The 19,108-nt window shown below is 46.7% G+C and overlaps 1 protein-coding gene across 2 annotated transcripts in view; it reads right to left on the bottom strand.

Moving 5' to 3' along the window:
• The window catches only part of PIK3C3 (phosphatidylinositol 3-kinase catalytic subunit type 3), a 148,827-nt gene that overhangs the window by 52,339 nt on the left and 77,380 nt on the right, over positions 1-19,108 (bottom strand). For both annotated transcript variants that reach the window (XR_008317552.1, XM_053301985.1), the window contains exon 22: positions 7,669-7,837. Coding sequence is in view for 1 of the 2 variants with exons in the window: in XM_053301985.1 (XP_053157960.1) it covers positions 7,669-7,837 (169 nt within the window). In the remaining variant the exon portion in view is untranslated. The remainder of the gene's footprint in view (positions 1-7,668; positions 7,838-19,108) is intronic.

Below are 19,108 nucleotides of genomic sequence, written 5' to 3'. Positions count from 1 at the left end.
GAAGTTTAGCATTGTGGGGTGTTGCAAACAGACTGACTTGAGGGAGACCCAGTCACTGTGTTAGCAGGTTGAAGACTTGTGCCTTTAAGCCCCATTCACCCAGGTGCAGTTCCCTGTCAGTCATGCCAGGTTGTTCCCTACCCACTGTTGGTGAAGAACTGCTTCTCGGTGAAGTGACTTGCAGCGGGTCCCACCCTAGCAATTCACATGTGCCTTCACTGTGGTATCGGTGTATACGAGGATGTGTTCGTGTAGGAGAACATATCAAAATATCAGCAATGCTAAGCAGATGGCTCTGAGCTCCAACTAGTTGATGCTGTGTGGTTGTTCTTGGGAGGGCCATTCTGCCTTGTGCTGTGAGGTGTTGACACAGGCCCCCCAGCCGGAAAGGCTAGCATCCATTGTCAGCAAATTTTTTGGTAAGGAACAGCTTTCCCTTGGAGAAAGTTAAGTTGGAGAGGTCCACTATGAAAGGGACTGAAGAACTTGGGCTGTCACAGTTCGACTTTCATGAAACTCTGAGCTATCTCTGGTAAGGGAGGAGAAGCCATTGCAGGGGCCTTGGATGTAGTCTGGCCCAAGGAACGAAGTGCAGTGATGCTACCATCAAACCCAATAAATGCGCTAGGGATACAAGGGGATTAAATTTTTGCTGTTGGAATGATTGAATCACATTTTGCAGCTTCAGCATGCATTCCTGAGGCAGGAAGAGGCAGTCCAGAGAGGTGTCTTTGATGACCCCCGGTGGAGAAGCTGCCGGGATGGACAAATACAACTCTTTGCCTTGTTTACTAGGAAGTCATTAATGTCCAAAGTCTCTGGAGAATGAACTCATGTGGTGCCTGCAGATTTGATGACTTGACTAGGAGATGATCCAAGTAAATGATGCATACTCCCTGTAGGCAGAGGTGGGCTATTAGCGGCGTACAGACCTTCGTAAAGATCCTTGGTAATGAGGAGAGGCTGAATGGAAGGGCTCTGTACTGTTAATGTTTGTACATTTGAAGCGGAATAGGGAGTTGCTGGTGGAATGCATTGGCATATGAAAGTAGGTCTCCGTGAGATCTATGGATGCTGTGAAGTCCATGTGGTGAAGAGATTCTGCAATCGACTTTAATGTTTCAATCCAGAACTTTTTGTGCTGGACCCACTTGTTAAGGAACTTGAGGATGAGAACAGCTCTCAAGGAGCTGTCCCTTTTGGGAATGGTGAACAGAATAGAATAGATGCCAAACCCCTGTTGTGATGGAGGCACTGGCTCTGTGGAGCCTATTGTTTTGTGGTGTTACATAGCGGTCAGAAGGCCTGAGCGTTTGATAGATGAGTGAGACAATGGGGTTGATAGAAAGCGGTCAGTGGGGCAAGTGTTCAATTCTATCCTGTACCCATGGAGAACGGTTTGGAGGACTCACCGGTCTGATGTGGATAGCTTCCAGGTATGACAGAACTCTGAGAGAGAATTCTGGAGGAGGCTGCAAGTCAGGACTGCTGATTGGGAGTTCTGGGCTGGCTGGAGAAATTTGAGTGGAACTGTGTATTGAGCTTGTTTGTGGTATGCTGTCTGGGCCAGGAGGGGTGCTCGTCCCCATCTCTGGGTCTAAATGTAGATCTAAAAGGGACAAAAAACCTGAAAAGGTTTCCTATCTTGTCTACACTCATTTCTACAAGGAGCTGATGGTAAGGCCTCCCGCTTTTCCTGAAGTGTGTCATCACCATATCATCATATGACACTACAGCCAAGATGGAATGGGATGCCGTGTCCACTTACCAGTGGACTAAGCCACAAACTATGCTGGGCTACAACTGTGGAGTGAAAATCTAAGAGAGTTAAGTGAGGCATCGCTTGGGCCTTCTGGATTTTAAGGAATGTCTGTCTAAGCTGGGCTGGATAATTAGGTGGGTTCTTAAGTAGTTCATCAATCCACAGGAGGTATGCCCGAGCAATAATAGTTGAGGAGGCTGAGGAACAAACTGAATGAGAAGAGGCCTCATGGGCTTTTCTGAGGGCTGATTTAATCTTTTTATCTTTAGGGTCTTGAAGAGAACTGTCACCATCTCTAGGGAGGATTACGCCTGAGAGAAGAGCCACCACTGGAGCGTCAGCAGGGGGTACTTTAAGTAAATCTAGGGCCTCCTGGGAGCTGTTATAAAATTTATTTACTACCTATGAGGATTTCCGGTTGAAGGCAAGAAGCTTCCCTTCCTGTTTTACAGTGTCCGTGAAGCATTCTGGAAAGGGAAAAGCATTATTCTTAGACTTAAGCTTGGGGAACCCTAGCGCCCCTTTAAGGTGATTGGGTTCTTGCCAAGTAGAGGGCTGCTGGAAGCCCAACATATGCACCACTTTGGAAAGGAATAACTTTTGGGATTTTGCAAAAGAATTGCCACTTCGGTCATCAGACCATTCCCCCTCCTCCTTGGAATCTTGATCCAGGTCAGAAACAATAGGATGTTCTGGCATTTGAGGAATAGGGGAAGCAGGAGGATTTTCTGGAGTTTCTTGCTCTGTGTAAGGAATAGGAATGAGTGGGTGAGAGTCTGTGGGAATCATAGACATTTCTGGTGAATGGGGTTGTTCATTATTATTTTTGGCAGTAGAATGGGACAGAGGACCTGGAGGATTTATTTGCATGTTTGCGCTTCTTCGGCTTTTTAGGTGGAGGATTTGGTGATGCAGAGGAAGCAGCAGAAGATTCTTTCCTTTTGTTTTTGTGCTTTTCTCTCCTGGATATTTTTGTCCTGGCTAAGGGACTGGGACAGCACAGATTGAAACCAGTCCCGCCAAATGAGAGGAACCTTGTCCATCAAGTAAGAGGGACAGGAGAAAGGAGGAAGAGAAGGTGGTGGTGGATCCTGTATGGGGAAGTAGAGGCCTCACCAGTTCGCTGATGGAGCTGGAATTTGTAACAATGATAGTGGTGTTGGGGCCAGGGCCCTCTGGCAGAGGCTGACTGGTCTGCTCTTTGAGGTCTCCTGGTGCGCACACATTTTGGCAGCTCTGTTGTTACTCCGGGTGGCACGGCTGATTTTGCCAAGGGAGGCTGGACCCACTCAACTCTGTGAACTGTTTACACTTGAGGTCTGGGAAGGAGACATGTAGTCTGGAGCTCCAAAACGCTGGGTTGGGCCAGAAACACCTAGTGAGTGCCATGGGGCTGTTTTGCACGCCACGGCTGTGAGATGGCATCTAGGGCCTCCTCGCTCTGTGCTGGGCAATGGCAGGTCTCAAGGCCAGTGGGCAGGAGACCCATGGAACCTTCTGATAGGAGTTCCCCCTGCAAGTTTTGGTGGTCTGGGGGGGGGCGCAGTGGTCGTTGCCGTGCTACAAGATGGACCTGGCTGTTTGGCGTGTCCCCCAGGTGGCTTGTGAGGCATGTTGCAAAATGCTGTTGTTCCTTTAGGAACAAGGGTGTGCCTGATCTGTTTCCCAGAGGATTGCATCTCAGCCCCATCTCAGAGGCAAGCAATAGCTATAAGAGAAAAGGCCTGAAGTGGAAGAGAGGGGCTACCTCTGGAGCTAGATGCAGGACTAGAAAGAACTGGGTGGGGTCAACCTTCCCAGCCTTTTATAGTTTTTGGCTATTTTGCATAAGTCCTGCCTCTGGAGCATGTGGGATGGATAACCCACACGAGATGTCCTCATCCAGCAGAGAGAACTAGGTTGGTTTTATTGCAGAGATTTCGGAAAGTATTTCCAGCGCTGAATTTTTGATTCAACATGTTGTTGCTAGAGATGGAATTGCATTTATAAAAAATACAATCAAACACAATCTTGCAAATGTTTGGAGTCATTGTCAACTGAACACTGCCAACATAAAGATAAAAGAATATTTTTGCTACATGTACATGCAATGATTACGCCTTACAAGCTCTGTACGAGGAAACTCATACGGCTGATCCTCTGAATGTCACCTGTACAGGTTAATCCCTTTCCGATAATGCTCCGGAAGGAGGGACTTACTGTGTCCTTCCATTAATAACTTAACATTGTTTTCTCATTCTGCTGAACTGCTGCTAATGCATTACCAATGACAGTTTATGAAAGACTACTCTCTTTTTCTCCCCATCTCTGCTTTCAATAAGACAAAGCACTTTGTCTGCTTCCTCAGATACTGCTTTGCATTATACCTTCACCCCCTTCTTTCAGAGATCACCTTCCAGTTGGCTGATTTTCCTTGGCAGACTTCATTGATATAATGAAGGGGGACTCTGAGGGCAGGGGTTCTCAAAGCTTGGGTCCCCAGATGCTGCTAGCCTACAACTTCCATCATGATGGGATGGTGAGTGTTCTCCAATGCAGGAGGTCCTCTTTTATTCGTGGGGGTTTCATTCCTGCCAATAAGCGTGGATGCAGAAACAGCGAATTGAGAAATGTTACCCCATGAGAATCCAGGGGATAGGTTCCTCACTCAGGGGGAGACCTCCCAAAAAGAAGGGAGAGGGTAGAAATAAGAGTAGTATAGCACAGTACCTTTCTCTCCAGCTCCCCAGGAATGCCGCCTCCCATCCCCAGATTTTTTGCTTTCAAAAAACTTGTTTTTTTAAACCCACAAAATGGCTCCGTGCTTCAAAAATGGCGGCCGGAAATGACATCCGATGTGATTTCTGGACGCTCGGGAACCATGGTTAGGTGAAATTCACCTATATTTCATGCCGCAGATAAAAAACTGGGTCTCCAAGACCTACCCGCAGACACAGAGAACCACAGTCTGCAAAATTGCAGATAACAAGGGTCTCCTTATTTGGGGATTATGAAAGTTGTAGTCCAACATCATCTTGGGACCAAGTTTGGGGGAGGAGCAACAGCATGGGTGCTGTTTTAGGGGTGGGTGCTGTTTCACTGGTGGACACCTTTGCTCATGTCAGGAAATCACCCCCGCCCCCCACAACACACTGGTCAGCCTAAACTCATTGCATTATTATCCTCCCATCTCTTCTGAGGGTCCCAGGATCCCCTGAAACACGGAATTAATATTACTAGCTGACCCTGCACAGAGCATCTATGCGACAATACACTCCCCCCCCCATCTTCAGGCCCAGTCTCTCCTGCCCTCCCCCCAAACCTTTTGCCCCAGTCTCTCCTGCCCTCCCCCCACGTTCTGCCCCAGTCTCTCGTGTCCCATGTCCTCCTTTGCCCCAGCCCTCCCAAGGGCGGCGGGGCTTTGCCCGCTGCCCTTCCTGGCCCTACAAAGGGCGGCGGGGCTTCGCCCACCACCAGTCCTCCTCTGTCCCAGTCCTCCATCCTCCTCCTCAGTCCTGTCCCTCTGTTGTCCTCCTCGGCTTCAGCCGCCACCCATCCTTGTCCTCCCTGCTTCAACTTGATCAACTGTCACCTCCCTCCCTCAACTGTTCTCCCTCAGCCGCAAGTCCCGTGGAGTCTCGCCAACCAACTCCTGGAGCACGCTCCTCCCTCCCACCCTTGCGTGTATCTCCCCCTCTGGGCCCGCTGTGGAGTGGGGCTTGCCACATCCCCACGCAGCCCCCTGGTCCTCCGTCCCAGCCCTCTGTCCTCCTCCTCGGCTTCGGCTGCTGCCTGTCCGCACCCTCCAAAGGACGGTGGGGCTTTGGCCACCACCCATCCTCCTTCTCGGCTTCTCCTCTCTGCTTCAGCCAGTCAACCGTCACCTTCCTCTCTCAGCCGCTCAACCGTTCTCCTCCCTCAGCCGCAATCTACCTCAACCACAAGCCCTGTGGAGTCTTGCTAACCACCTCCTGGTGCGCACTCCTCCCTCCCCCTCTTGCGCATGTCTCCCCCTCTGGGCCCACCGTTGGTTGCGGCTGCAGCAGGGGCAGGGCTTGCCACATCCCCACGCATCTCCCTGGTCTGTCTAAAAGAATTAATTATAGAGAGTATATTGATAGATTTGGCACAGCAAGGGTGCACAGATCAAATACAATAGAATTACTTATGCATTTCACTGGGTGAGAGATAGTGGATAATTGCCTTTAAATGTTGCTAAGTAGAATGCTTCTAATTTACAGGGTGCCAAGACACCAACACTGCAGTCTGTTGAAAACCAGAGACCCTCTGCTCCCAAGTTACAAAATGCCCACCTCAGTCGAAGGCGTGATTCTGGGATGCTGAACTGTTCTTTCAGGGTGAAATCTGAATCATTCTGCTACCCAAAGGAGGAGGGGAGAAGGAACCATGGCAGGCATTCTTACACAGAGAAAAATGTGTGCAACAGCAAGAGTTTTGCAACAATGAAGGGCTATAGCTCAGCAGCAGAGTATCTCTTTGTATAAAGATCCCAGATTTGAGAACAAGAATCTCCAGGCAGGGCTGGAAAAGACCGTCTGAAATCCTTGCGAGTTGCTGCCAGTCAGTGATGACGATACTGAACTAGATAGACCGAGGGCCTGATGGTATAAGGCAGCTTAATGTGTTTATATATCCAACATGGCCATGAGTTTATATTCCCTTTTCTACCTGCAGCCAACAGAAGAGTGACTGCCTGCAAAACTAATCTTTGATGAGAGAGAGTCAAATGTGTGTTTGATTCTTTCTCAAGAAGGACTGTCACCTAGATGCCCCCCCAACCAACCATGGGATACCACCATACAAAACACCACCATGGGACAGGAGAAGGGTGCTACATCATCATCAGTGCTTGGAAGCAATCACAAGCTTATTACTCATTTGTCAAGAAGTACAGCAGCAGGAAGTCTTAACTTTGGGTCTGCAGATGTTGGGAGGGGGCCACAACTTCCATCATCCCTAGGCACAATGGCCTTGACCCAATGATAATGTCAGGGGATGACAGGAGTTGTAGTCCAACCTCATCTGCAGTCCCAAGTTAATGAATAGCTGGATTATGCCATCTATGGAAAACTCATGCAGAAGGAGCTATAAGAAGGAGCACACCAATTCAAACATGGACTATGGGAGTGGAATACATATTGCGAAAATTGCCTCTCTTAGCCCTGGATGTACCAAATACAGCCACCAGCATCCTCGGGGGAAACATGTGCATCTTAATTCAAACAGAGGCTGGGACAGCCATTTGTCAGGGATGCTGCAGCACAACTCCCAACATCCCAGCTGCATTGTAACTGGGGATGATGGGAGTCGTAGTCTAGAACAGCTGGAGAGCCTCAGGTTGGCACCCCTGTTGTAGCTGCTTCCTGAACTGGGGATTGGACTGGAAGACTTCCAACTCACACATTCTATGATTCTACACACACACACACACACACACACACACACACACACACACACACACACACTCTTACACTCTTGAAATTTCGCTTAGCAGATGAGGACTTGGGGGTTAAGCCAAAGGCTTCACAGAATGCTTTGAGGATCTGAACACACAGAAAAGTTACAACACATTGGGTCAGGCCTGCTCAATTTAGCCCCCCCCCTTGCTGGTTTAGAACTACAGCTCCCATAATCCCCAGCCGCAGTGGCCACTAGTCAAGGTTTATGGGAATTGTAGGCCAACACCTGCAGGAGGGACAAAGCTGAGTAGGCCTGCATTAGATGCTTTTGGGAGGAGTTCCATATCGAGCTGAGGTCCTGCTTCCTCCAACGGTGCGGGTAAGAAGAGAGGGGCAGTGGGGGAAAATAGTACTAAGATCTGGGGTGGGGGAGCAGGTGGGAAGAGGCAGGAGTGTCCTGCTGCAAATCACGTCGTCCCAACTATGCAACCAAAACAGCATCCCTACCTGCGGAGGTGAAGGAAGGCCGTGTAGCACTGCTTGCGGAACTCCTGGTACTGCTCGCTCTGCGTGCCGCCCATGCCCTCCACCATCTCTTTATTCAACTTCATGGGCGGAGGGAGAGGCTTCGGGTCGCGGCCCAAGATGTAGCCAAAATCAATGTGGAAAAGTTTGCCTGCATGCAAGGTGGAGAGGGTTCAGCAAAGTCAAAAGCGAAGCTCGTGACACGGACAGGCAGCCCTAGGCCTACTTTCCACTGCAGTGGTCTCATAGCAGGGAAGCCCCGTGCAGCCCCTCCTCTCAAACATTATGTGGGCAATTCCATCACCCTGAAGGAGTGCAGCAGGACACAGCCTGCACTACAGGCAGAGGCGCCCCAACCTGGGGATGCATGAAACTCATTTCCAGTGACGTCACAGTCACTATCCAATAGGTGCCCGCAATATTTGCATAACCACACTCTACATTACTCTTGTTAGTATAACTGACAGTCTGGAAATTGGAGAAGAGCCTCACAACATAGGGATGAGAGAGATTCCTGCCTTCAACCTTGGAGAAGCCGCTGCCAGTCTATGTAGACAATACTGAGCGAGATGGACCTATGGTCTGACTCAGTGTATGGCAGCTTCCTATGTTCCTATGTTCAGAGGATTTTTTAAAAGAACCAATAAGATGAAGCGGTGCAATCCCCACCAAAAGTCATTTATGCTTGAATTATGCAGATACCAAATTGCTCTGGACTGCAGCCATTCAAGAATTTTAAAGCATATTGCCCACTACAAATAATGCATACATGTGAGCATCAACATTTCAAAGCAGCAGGCTTTGATCTATGTTGCAAATTTAACACTAGTTATTTAATTAAGGACATTTAGAGGGATTCTTCTCTCTGCTCGTTTATTTCAAGCCTGTCACAATGAGTCTGGAGATACGTGTGTGTGTGTGTGTGTGTATATATATATATATATATATATATGTATATATATATATATATATATATATATATATATATATAAAGGCAACTGAGTAAGTCTTGTGACTCTAATTACATTTCTCATCCAGCTCTGTACACAGGGAATAAGAGGTGTTAATTAATCTTTGCCTTATTTGCGTATGTCGCTAGTACGGTAGGATCTCTATCACATTTCAGAAGACATCAGATCAACAGGAAAGATTGGAGAAGGACTGCAAACATGAATGAGAGCCTCCATCTTTAATATGCACTTAATATGCATTTTTTAATATGCAGTAACTTGGAAAGGAAAAGCTAATATTTACAGGCTGTAGTGCAGTGCAGAATTTGGGCCCTCCTGAAGATGTTGGACTGCTACTCCTATCATCCCTGACTCGTGGTCTCTGTGGCTGGGGATGATGGGAGCTATAGGCCAACGTCTTCTGGAGGACTGAAGCTGTGCAGCCCTGCTGTAGAGGAATCCTATCTGTGTCTCTTGCAATGATATCCTGAACTTGCAAGACCATCGTATCAAAACCAAGATGAAAAAGGCTCTCCTGGATGGCATTTATATATGGCACGGGTTCTCCAACTTGTAGCCCAACATCTGGGAATGCAACTCCCATCATATTGCACTGGAGGGGCGGGGTATACATATTTTAAATAAATAATTAATAAATCATTCCCAATCACGATAGCCAAAGGTCCTTATGGCTGGGGATGATTGGCATTCCCGCCCACGTTTGAGAACCTCTGCCATATAGGATAGCATGTGGCCTACCTTACAGAATCCAAGCTTTGCGGCCAAATTCGACACTTCAGATTGCACAAACTGAGCTAATCTCCACCTTCTCTTATTTGGCAGAGATGAACCTTGCTTCTGCCAGCTGTGGGCAGTGGGCAAGCAGCTACATTTCTAGACTTTATGGCTGCAAGTATGTGCCTGAAAGCGTGTAGACAAGGCTGGCTGATTTGCAAAACCAGAATTCTGCAGGAGAGCAGATATGCAGGATGATGTCAAGGATGGGAAAACAGGAACATGTGCTCAGTTTGAACATTTCAGGGTCACAGAAGCTGAATTGCCTGTTTGGTTGGTTGGTGTGTGTGTGCATCCCTGTTTAGGCATTCACACTGTATGCAGTGTACAAGAACATGGGAGCATAGCCTCACCCCCTCAGTTCTCCCTAGGTACAGCAATTGCCTCTGCTGACAAATACAATATGAAGGAAGAGCTGGAGGGTGCAGGCAAAGAGCATGCTAGCACACTTCCATTTGCCTTGTGCCTGCATACACTGTACCCACTTTGAATAAAGCCTAACCTGTTGTGCACCGCCCAGAGCCACTGGATGGGGTGGTATAGAAGATAGATAGACAGACAGACAGCTAACAGACAGTGAATACTCCTACTTTTCACCCTAGCATTTATGACCCATTAACATCCCCAACAACAATGGAGGAAGTTTTCCCCCAATAGAAAATAGAAATAGTGTCTTATACAGTATTAAGAGCTGCTCGTGCTCTCTCGTTTTTCTTTAATATTTTGTGGGGGTTTGGGGGGGTTACTTACTTTGTGTTTTAGATGTGAACTTACACTGGATGCATGATTTGGGCAAACATAATAAATTAACTCTTATAATAACTGCATAACAGAAACATGGTGGAACAGTGAGAACCAGTGGGACATGTTATTCCTGGATATAAACTCTAAGGGTTGGGGTGGGGGTGGAATCAAACATACATAGCACTGTATGTTAAAGGAGGGATATAATCTCACAAGCTAGAAAACCTAGGAAGACCAGAGTCCTCCACAAAAACTCTGTGGGTGACAATATACGGTCTGAAAGGAAATGTGCTACTAGGGACATGCTATCGCCCTCCTGATCAATATGCTGACAGTGTCTGGAAGCTGCAGAAGGGAATCAGGGAGGCATCAAAGAAAGATCTGTAAACTTACGCCCAGAGACTTAAGTTTTGGGCGGTATAAAAATATGTTAAATAAAATAAAATAGAATAAAATAAAACAAATAAAAATGGGTGACTTTAATTCCCCACACTGGGTAAATTCACATTCGAGTAATGACAAAGAGGCCACATTTCTAGATACCCTAAACTAGTATCTGAGCCCTAGAAAAGTTGGTCATAGAACCAACCAGCGAGAAGGTGACGTTGAACTTAACCCTGAGTGTTGCACAGGATCTGGAAGCGAGATGTCAGGGTCATTGAACCTTTAGGGAATAGTGAACATAGTGTGATCATATTCAGCATATATGTGATGAGAGAATCGCCAAAGGAGGTCTCACAGTCACTTTGAACTTCAGAAGAGAAACTTCTCTAAAATTAGGAGTTTGGTGAAAAGAAAACTGAAAGGGAAAATCAAGAGTCACTTCACTCCAGAATGCATGAAGTTCATTTAAAATCACAACAACAGAAACCCAGTTAGAAGGTATACCAAAAAGGAGGAAAGATACTATCAAGTCCAGAAAGATGCCAGCATGGCTAACAAGTACAGTCAAAGAAGCTATAAAGGGCAAGAAGAATTCCTTCAGAAATTGGAAGGCCTGCCTAAATGAAGAGAACAGAAAGGAACACAAACTCTGGAAAAAGAAATGCAAGGAGACAATAAAGGAGATGAAGAGAGAGTTTGAGGAACCTTTAGCAAAAAGCATCAAGGGGGATAACAAAAACTTCTTTAAATACATCAGATGCAGGAAACCTGCCAGGGAGGTAGCTGGACCATTAGACAGTGAGGGAGTAAAAGGGATTATTAAGGAGAATATGGAGGTTGCAGAGAAGCTAAATGAGTTCTTTGCATCTGTCTTCAGGGCCGAGGATATTGAGCATATACCTATGCCTGAACCGAGCTTATCAGGGACAGAGGCTAAAGAACAGAGGCAGATAGAGGTGATGAGAGATGATGTTCTAGATTGTCTGGGGGGGGGGGGAAATCAAAAATTAAGAAATCACCAGGACCAGATGGCACCCACCCAAAAGTTCTTAAAGAACTCAAATGTGAAATTGCTGACCTATTTTCAAGGAGATTGAAAATACAACTGCTAATATCATAATGACCTTATACAAATCTAAGGTGTGGCCACATTTGGAGTACTGTGTACAGTTCTGGTCTCCATACTACAAAAAGGACATTATAGAACTGGAGATGGTTCGGAAGAGGGCAACCAAGATGATCAAGGCCTAGAACACCTTCCTTACGAGGCAAAACCACAACATCTAGGGCTTTTTAGTTTAGAAAAAGACTGAGGGGAGACATATTAGAGGTGACATTAAAGGTCTATAAAATCATACATGGTGTTGAGACAGTGGATAGAGAGACATTTTTCTCCCTCTTGCATAACACTAAAATCAGGGGTCTTCCCATGAAACTGATTGCCAAGAAATTTAGGACCTAGAAAAGGAAGTACTTTTTCCACTCAATGCATAATTAACCTGTGGAATTCTTTGCCACAAGATGTGGTGACAGCCACCAGCCTGGATTGTTTTAAGAAAGGCTTAGATAAATTCATGGAGGACAGGCCTATCAATGGCTATTAGTCTGATGACTATAGGCTGCCTTCTGCCTCAAGGGCAAGATGCTTCTCAATACCAGTTGCAGGGGGAGCAACAACAGGAGAGAGGGCATGCCCTCAACTCTTGCCTGTGGGCTTCTCAGAGGCATCTGGTGGGCCACTGTGTGAAAGAGGATGCTGGACCTGGTCCCGATACAGCAGGGCTGTTCTTATGTTCTTAAGATGGGAAGTTGAGAGTAGATCAATGTATTATTATTGTTTACTTGCACATCGGGAGTATGATTTTGCAAACTATGTTATGAAAATGTATAATAACTTGTTAGTAACAACAAAAAGCTACTTTTTATAGACCCGGGGTGTTTTTTTTTTGGTTTTGTTTTGCCTTCCTTCCTTCCTTCCTTCTTAGAGTAATTTGTCAGGCATTGTCACATATGTCGCATCTGACAAATTTTTAAAAAGAGAAACCTACCGCAGACGTAGCATTCATGTAAGACACTAGGTTATTATATTGACAGGAACAAATAGCTCAGAGGTATTTTGGGTGTCCATCTTCCAGCCCCTCTCCTACAAACATGCATAACTCAGAAGACAGTGGAGAAAATGGAAGGGGTTCTGGAAGAATGTCACAAAGGAAGGTCAGAGCATTTGGAAAGCAGACGTCTACAGAGTAGGAGCACCTGACCGCAGGTTGCAGGGATGAAAACCAGGCAACCCGACAACCAGTCATCAGCTTGTTAACCAGACATTCCAGAACAAAGTCCCTTAGGTTTCACCGGAACCTGATTCTGCATGAAGTGTGAACTAAGCAAAACAAACCCTGGAAAGGGAGAGCTGTGAGGGACTTGGTTCGTTTTGCTGGGACAGACTAAAGCACCATTTCCACTAGCTAAAAACTCTGCTACCTGCACACCTACCCACCCGCAAAAAAAGAAGGAGGAGGGTCTCATCTCAGATGTCTCGAGGTTTGCAAAGAAAGGCTGTGCCACTCCTTCATTCTGAGCCAGGGAAGGGAAGAATTCTTCGTTGTCGCAAGCTAGCTTCAGAAATACTTGCAGTGCTTCAAAAGACTTGTGTGATGACAGGAGAGCCTCCACTTTCCCCCCTGAACAGACGACTCATCCCTGAATGGAGTGCTGAGGGGAGGATTCATCCCTGTTGCAAGAGCTTTTGGAAATGCAACTCCAGTCCTATTATATGAGTCGCATATTGTGGGGTCGGGGAGAGTATTTGGATGGGAGACGACATGTGTGAGCACTGTAAGGTATTCCCCTTAGGGGATGGGGCTGCTCTGGGAAGAGCTCCTGCATGCAGAAGGTTCCAAGTTCCCTCCCTGGCATCTCCAAGAAAGGCCTGAGAGAGACTCCTGCCTGAAACCCTGAAGAAGCCGCTGGCAGTTTGTGTAAACAATACTGAGCTAGTTGGAACAATGCTCTGACTCAGCATATGGCAGCTTTCTACATTCCTACAAGCCCCACCATGTTCCAGGAAAGGCAGGGAGCTCGTCTGTTGTGCCTGAGGTGGGTCCCATTCCCCTAATGGATGACCTCAGAAGAGTGGTGCATCAGCTGGTAACCTCCAGGCTTGCCTACGGCAATGTACTCTACGTGGGGCTGCCTTTGTACATAGTTCGGAAACTTCGGTTAGTTCAAAATGCAGCAGCCAGATTGGTCTCTGGGGCAACCCGGAGAGACCATATTATGCCTATCTTGAAACAGTTACACTGGCTGCCCATAGGTTTCCGGGCAAAATACAAAGTGCTGGTTATTACTTTTAAAGCCCTGAACAGCTTAGGTCCATGTTACCTTAGAGAGCGCCTTCTTTTGCATGATCCCCACCGCATGTTAAGGTCATCTGAAGAAGTCCGCCTCCAGTTACCACTGGTGGCGACTCAGAGGCGGGCCTTCTCTGTAGCCGCTCTCGGGCGGTGGAATGCACTCCCAGCAGAAATTTGTAAACTGAGTTCATTATTGGCCTTCAGGAGAGCCCTTAAGATCTACCTGTTTGGCCTGGCCTTCCAGAGTTTTCAAATTGTTGTAAATGGTTTTAATGTTATAACCTGATTTTTCAGGGTTTTCAAATTGTTCTGATTGTTTAATTGTTTTTATGGTGTTTTATAATTTTGGTTTTAACTGTTAATTGATTTCAATTGTTTTGTGTTTAATTGTAAGCCGCCCTGAGCCATTTTGGAAGGGCGGTATAAAAATCAAATAAATAAATAATCGGTGCCAGCCCCCTTTCCAAACAGACCCTCGCAAGCTTTGAAAGTGGCACAGGGGGCAGGGAGGAAGGAAGATTGCCAACAGACAATTTTTTTCTCCTTGTGCTTCCTGCAAGCTTTGCAAAGAGGCACACCTTGCCAAGTTTACAAAGGTCAGATCAGTTCCCAAAAGCTGCTCTGGCGGCAATGGCAAAAGGCATCACGCCAGCCCGATAATCTACTGCCTGAAACAACTGCCCCACCTTGCCTTGGCCAAGGGCTGCCTGGCTCTTGCTGATTAACGGAAGCCCTTTCCAGTGAGAAGCTCTTGAGAACATTGTTGTGACCCCTGCCCACAGGAAGGTGTCCTTCAGGGCACCTCCCGTTAAAATGATCTCATAGCGGAGAACCACTGATGGACAACGTAGACCAGGGATTCTCAACGCTTTGTCTCCAGATGTTATTGGACTTCAACTCCCATAATCCCCACCCCCAGTGGTCTTTGGTTGGGGATTATGGGAGCTGGTCCAATAACATCTGGGGACCCAACATTGAGAATCCCTGGCGTAGACCATAGTGCGGTGGATAGACCAACAGCCTGACGCAATGTCAGCCAGCTTCATATGATCAAAATATCAACCTATTACCAAATAGGGTGAAATACCCCTACCGGAAATATATGGAGGGTTATGTGTATTATTTGCTCCATATTTCAGAGTTTCCACTATTCACAGACAATGACCTTTGAGGGATGAGTCTCTTCCTGAGCCCTTTCATTCTTAACAGTCTCCCCCAATGCATATTTGTTGGGAAAGGGGTTAAAAAAGGCCACCCGAAATGCCTCGTAGCGATTTGTCCCTGTCAATTTAATCAACTGTTTCCTCCCAAGAAGGCTGTTCTTCGGTGCATTTCTTATTTCAAATTTGTCAGAGAGTCAACAGACATGACAATGCCTGAAAAATAGCCTACAATAAAGAAATAAGAGAGCGTGCATGAGAGAAAGCGGGAGAGACTTGACAAAGGGAATCGGGGCTGGGGAGAAGAGACCAACATTCATCCCCAGGGTTTTCCTTTTTTGATTAAGTGGAATGATCCAGTGGGCAACTTTTGTTTGGGAAAGTTTATTTTAAAAATCTTGTGAATTCGATCCAACCATTTTGCAGAGATGGACAAGATCGTCTTTAGCCCATAAATCAGAAGTTCTCCGAGTTGGGCCCCCAGACCTTGTTGGACTATAACTCCCATCATCCCTAGCTGCAATGGCCTGGGGATGGTAGGAGTTGGCCCCAAGTTGGAGGACCCCTGACAAACAATTGGCAAATTCATCACATATTTAATATAACCACTTCGCCCCTGCCCAGTCCCTCAGCTTGCAAGTAGGATTTGCAGAGGGTGGGTTGGGGGAAAACGTGAAAAGCATTTCGTTTAAGAAAGTAAATTATTTCGCTTAATATTTAGGATAGATCCTCAAGGGGTCCCTCTCTCACTCTCTGGCTGCAGTCTCATCTTTCTCTGTCCCAATGCAAACGCAACAACACGGACAAATGGTGGTGATGATGATCATCAGAGCAGGATTGCTCAAGAATGAAATTAACAGAATGGCACCCATCAGAGGCTGGCATGCCTGCTTTGAGCTTGCCTCTGCTTCTGAGAGGGGCAACCTCACCTCCCGCATCTGCAGCCACTAGCTCACCGGAGAAAGAGGAGGATACAACGATAAATGCATAAATCAGGCTCTTTATTCCCCTGCCGCCTTTGTTTAATGAAATGTGTCTTTTAAACACTGAGAAATGCCACGCTTTTTCAAATAATCCCCATGCATTTGTATAGCCTCAAACATCTGCAAGTGCTCATTGACCAAAACCCTTTAGTCATCACAATCCTACGCATGTTTACTCAGATGTCACATGGTTTTCTATGTGATTTCCTCCCATTGTAGCGCATATTGACGTGACACCGATTGGATTTTGACTGACATTACTTGACTGACTGCGATCTGACTGACATTGTACCTCTATGCCCAGCTTTTTATATATATATATATATATATATATATATATATATATATCAGCTTTCATGAAGCATATGCTCCTTCCTCTGAACACCTCATGCTACAAAAATTAGAGGGTCTTCCAAGTGCCACGGGTCTCTCTGTGCCTCTTTTCTCAGTGATAGACTTAACGGCTACCAGTCGGCAAGAAGCATTTTAGCTAGATTTATCATGGTTGTGCACTGCCCTCTGCAGCACTCTCTGGGATTTTCCAGTTAACACCTTGGGTGGGGCAGTCATGTAATCTTCTGCTTGCCCTGCATCTTCCAGTCATCAATTCCATTGACCGAGAAGGACAGAAAAGAGAAAGATTCAGCAGTACCTGAACAAAACATCAAAGGAAGCTGCCACCGATCATCCCCAGTGCATACAGATCAAGATACACAATCCAAACTAGGGCATGCATGCTCTGGTCTAATCAGAGGGCAGATGCACCAGGAAAGGTGACTGACCAGGTATGTACAACCTGTGACCCCTCCAAGCTCACTAGACATGCCGGACAGCTTCAAACACGTCCAAATTGTTGTCTTTGCAGTGGCAGGCAGAAACACTCTGGAAATTAAATAGGGTCTCTGGGGGGAGACAATAGAATGAGGCTACTGGTAGATTCCCCAGATTTGCAACAAACCAGTAAGGGTTTGGATAACTTCATGGAGGAGAGGTCTATTAACGGCTACTAGTTGGAGGGCTGTGGGCCACCTCCAGCCTCAAAGGCAGGATGCCTCTGAGTACCAGTTGCAGGGGAGTAACAGCAGGAGAGAGGGCATGCCCTCAACTCCTGCCTGTGGCTTCCAGAGGCATCTGGTGGGCCACTGTGCAAAACAGGATGCCGGACTAGATGGGCCTTGGGCCTGATCCAGCAGGGCTGTTCTTACGTTCTTATGATCCTGACTCTCAATAGTCTCCTGTTAATAAGTTAAATCAACCACTCTCTTTGCCATGGCTAGCCTTGGGCGAAATGGACCTAGCCAGTGTTCCCTCTAAGATGTGCGCACATGCCTGAACTCACAAGTTCTTTGTTTTCCACACAGACAATTTTAGATGCTGCTCAGGTTGAATCAGGAAGGTCCCATTCTGCACGCAGGTGCGCACACACTGCCTTGATACTCCCGCCCAGAACAACACTCATACTACACACAGATGGAAAAAAGAGAGAGAACACACTGGACCTAGCTGCCTTAAATGAGTCCAGGTCTCCAGGTCCAGATGAATCACAGCCCAAAAAGAACTTGAAGATATGATCTCAGAGCAGCTGTCTCTGACCTTAAGGAATGGGACCGGTGCTGGGTGACTGAAGAAGAGCTAATGTTGCCCCTATCTTCAAAAGACGGGGGGAAAGGAGGAGCTGGGAAACAAGAGACCTGTCAGGCTTGACATCTGCCCAGGCTGGTTCTATGGGACCCAAGCAAATGCACAGTCCAATAACTTGTCCATTACTGGGCCCCTCTGATGAAAACAAAAACCAATCTCCTCCTGGCAGCTAGCCAGGATTACAGTCCAGGAGGCAAGCTTCAGAGATGGCACAACTCAGGTTTCTCTGCTGTTCTCCCATCTGCCATGTCAGAGTTCAGCCCACTTTGGCCCTGGATAAAAGGTTTTGGCCTCAGGGCCCATCAGGGAAGCACGTTTGCCATGAGAAGCTGACAGTTCTGCAAGCAGGCCAAGCCATTTGCTGCAGGGACGAGTGCGGGGAAGCCAGGGGTTCCCATGCTTGGGTCTCCAGATGTTGTTGGTCTACAATTCCCAACATCCCATTGGCCATAGTGGCTGGGGGTGATGGGAGCTGTAACTCAACAACATCTGGGGTAGGGATGTGCATAACTTTCTGAGCTCAGAATGTTCTCATTCAAAACCGGATGTTGTGAGCGTTCCGTTCTGAAACAGAACACCCTTCAAATAAAGGGCTCGTTTTGTCAGAACAAGCGGCTTCCAGAATGTTCCGTCAGAACAACGGGTTGGGCTGGTTGTTCAGACAGAACGGGCCCTCCATTTGAAGGGCGATCTGTTTCAGAACGGAACGCTCACAATGGACCATTTCGAGTAAGACCTTTATAGACCTCTATCATGTTTCCCCGCAGTCATCTTTTTTCTAAACTAAATAACCCCAGATGTTCTAGCCTTGCCTTATAAGAAAGATGCTTTAGGACGTAGATCACCTTGATTGCCCTCTTCTGCACCTTTTTCAGCTCTACAATGTCCATTCTAATTTTATTTATTTATCATATTTTTATACCGCCTGATATGTATTATCTCTAGGCGGTGTACAAAATTTAAAATATTTAAAAGTTACCAGTTTTATTTACATGACAATGAAATTATTAAAATAAGTTTTTAAAAAATTATTAAGATTATTAAAATTAATCTATCTATCTAGATGTATTTATATATTTATTTCTCCGAGGCGTGCCAGTCATTAGTCCCATGTGTGGCAGCTCTCGTGAGAGTTTGTGAGCAGCCAGACGAGCGATGGGGGCAAACGGCCGCTGGGATGAGGAGGCGGCGGGCAGGAAAAGGAGACGGGCCAGCTTGAAAGCCATCCAGAAGCCACCGGGGGGTGGGGGGGGGGCAGGCAGATGCACAGATGCTCTGTGCCCAGCCCAGCTAGTTCTAATTAAAAGCCTGAGAGAACAGGAGGGTCTTGAGGTTCTTCTTGAAAATAAACCAAGAAGGAATTGCTCTTATTTCAGCAGGAAGCTTATTCCAGAGCCCTGGAATAAGCCCTT

Source organism: Hemicordylus capensis, chromosome 2 (assembly GCF_027244095.1).
Source record: "Hemicordylus capensis ecotype Gifberg chromosome 2, rHemCap1.1.pri, whole genome shotgun sequence".
Classification (NCBI taxonomy): Eukaryota; Metazoa; Chordata; class Lepidosauria; order Squamata; family Cordylidae; genus Hemicordylus; species Hemicordylus capensis.
Note: the sequence above shows the minus strand (reverse complement) of the source record. Positions and strands in the feature narration are given on the sequence as shown.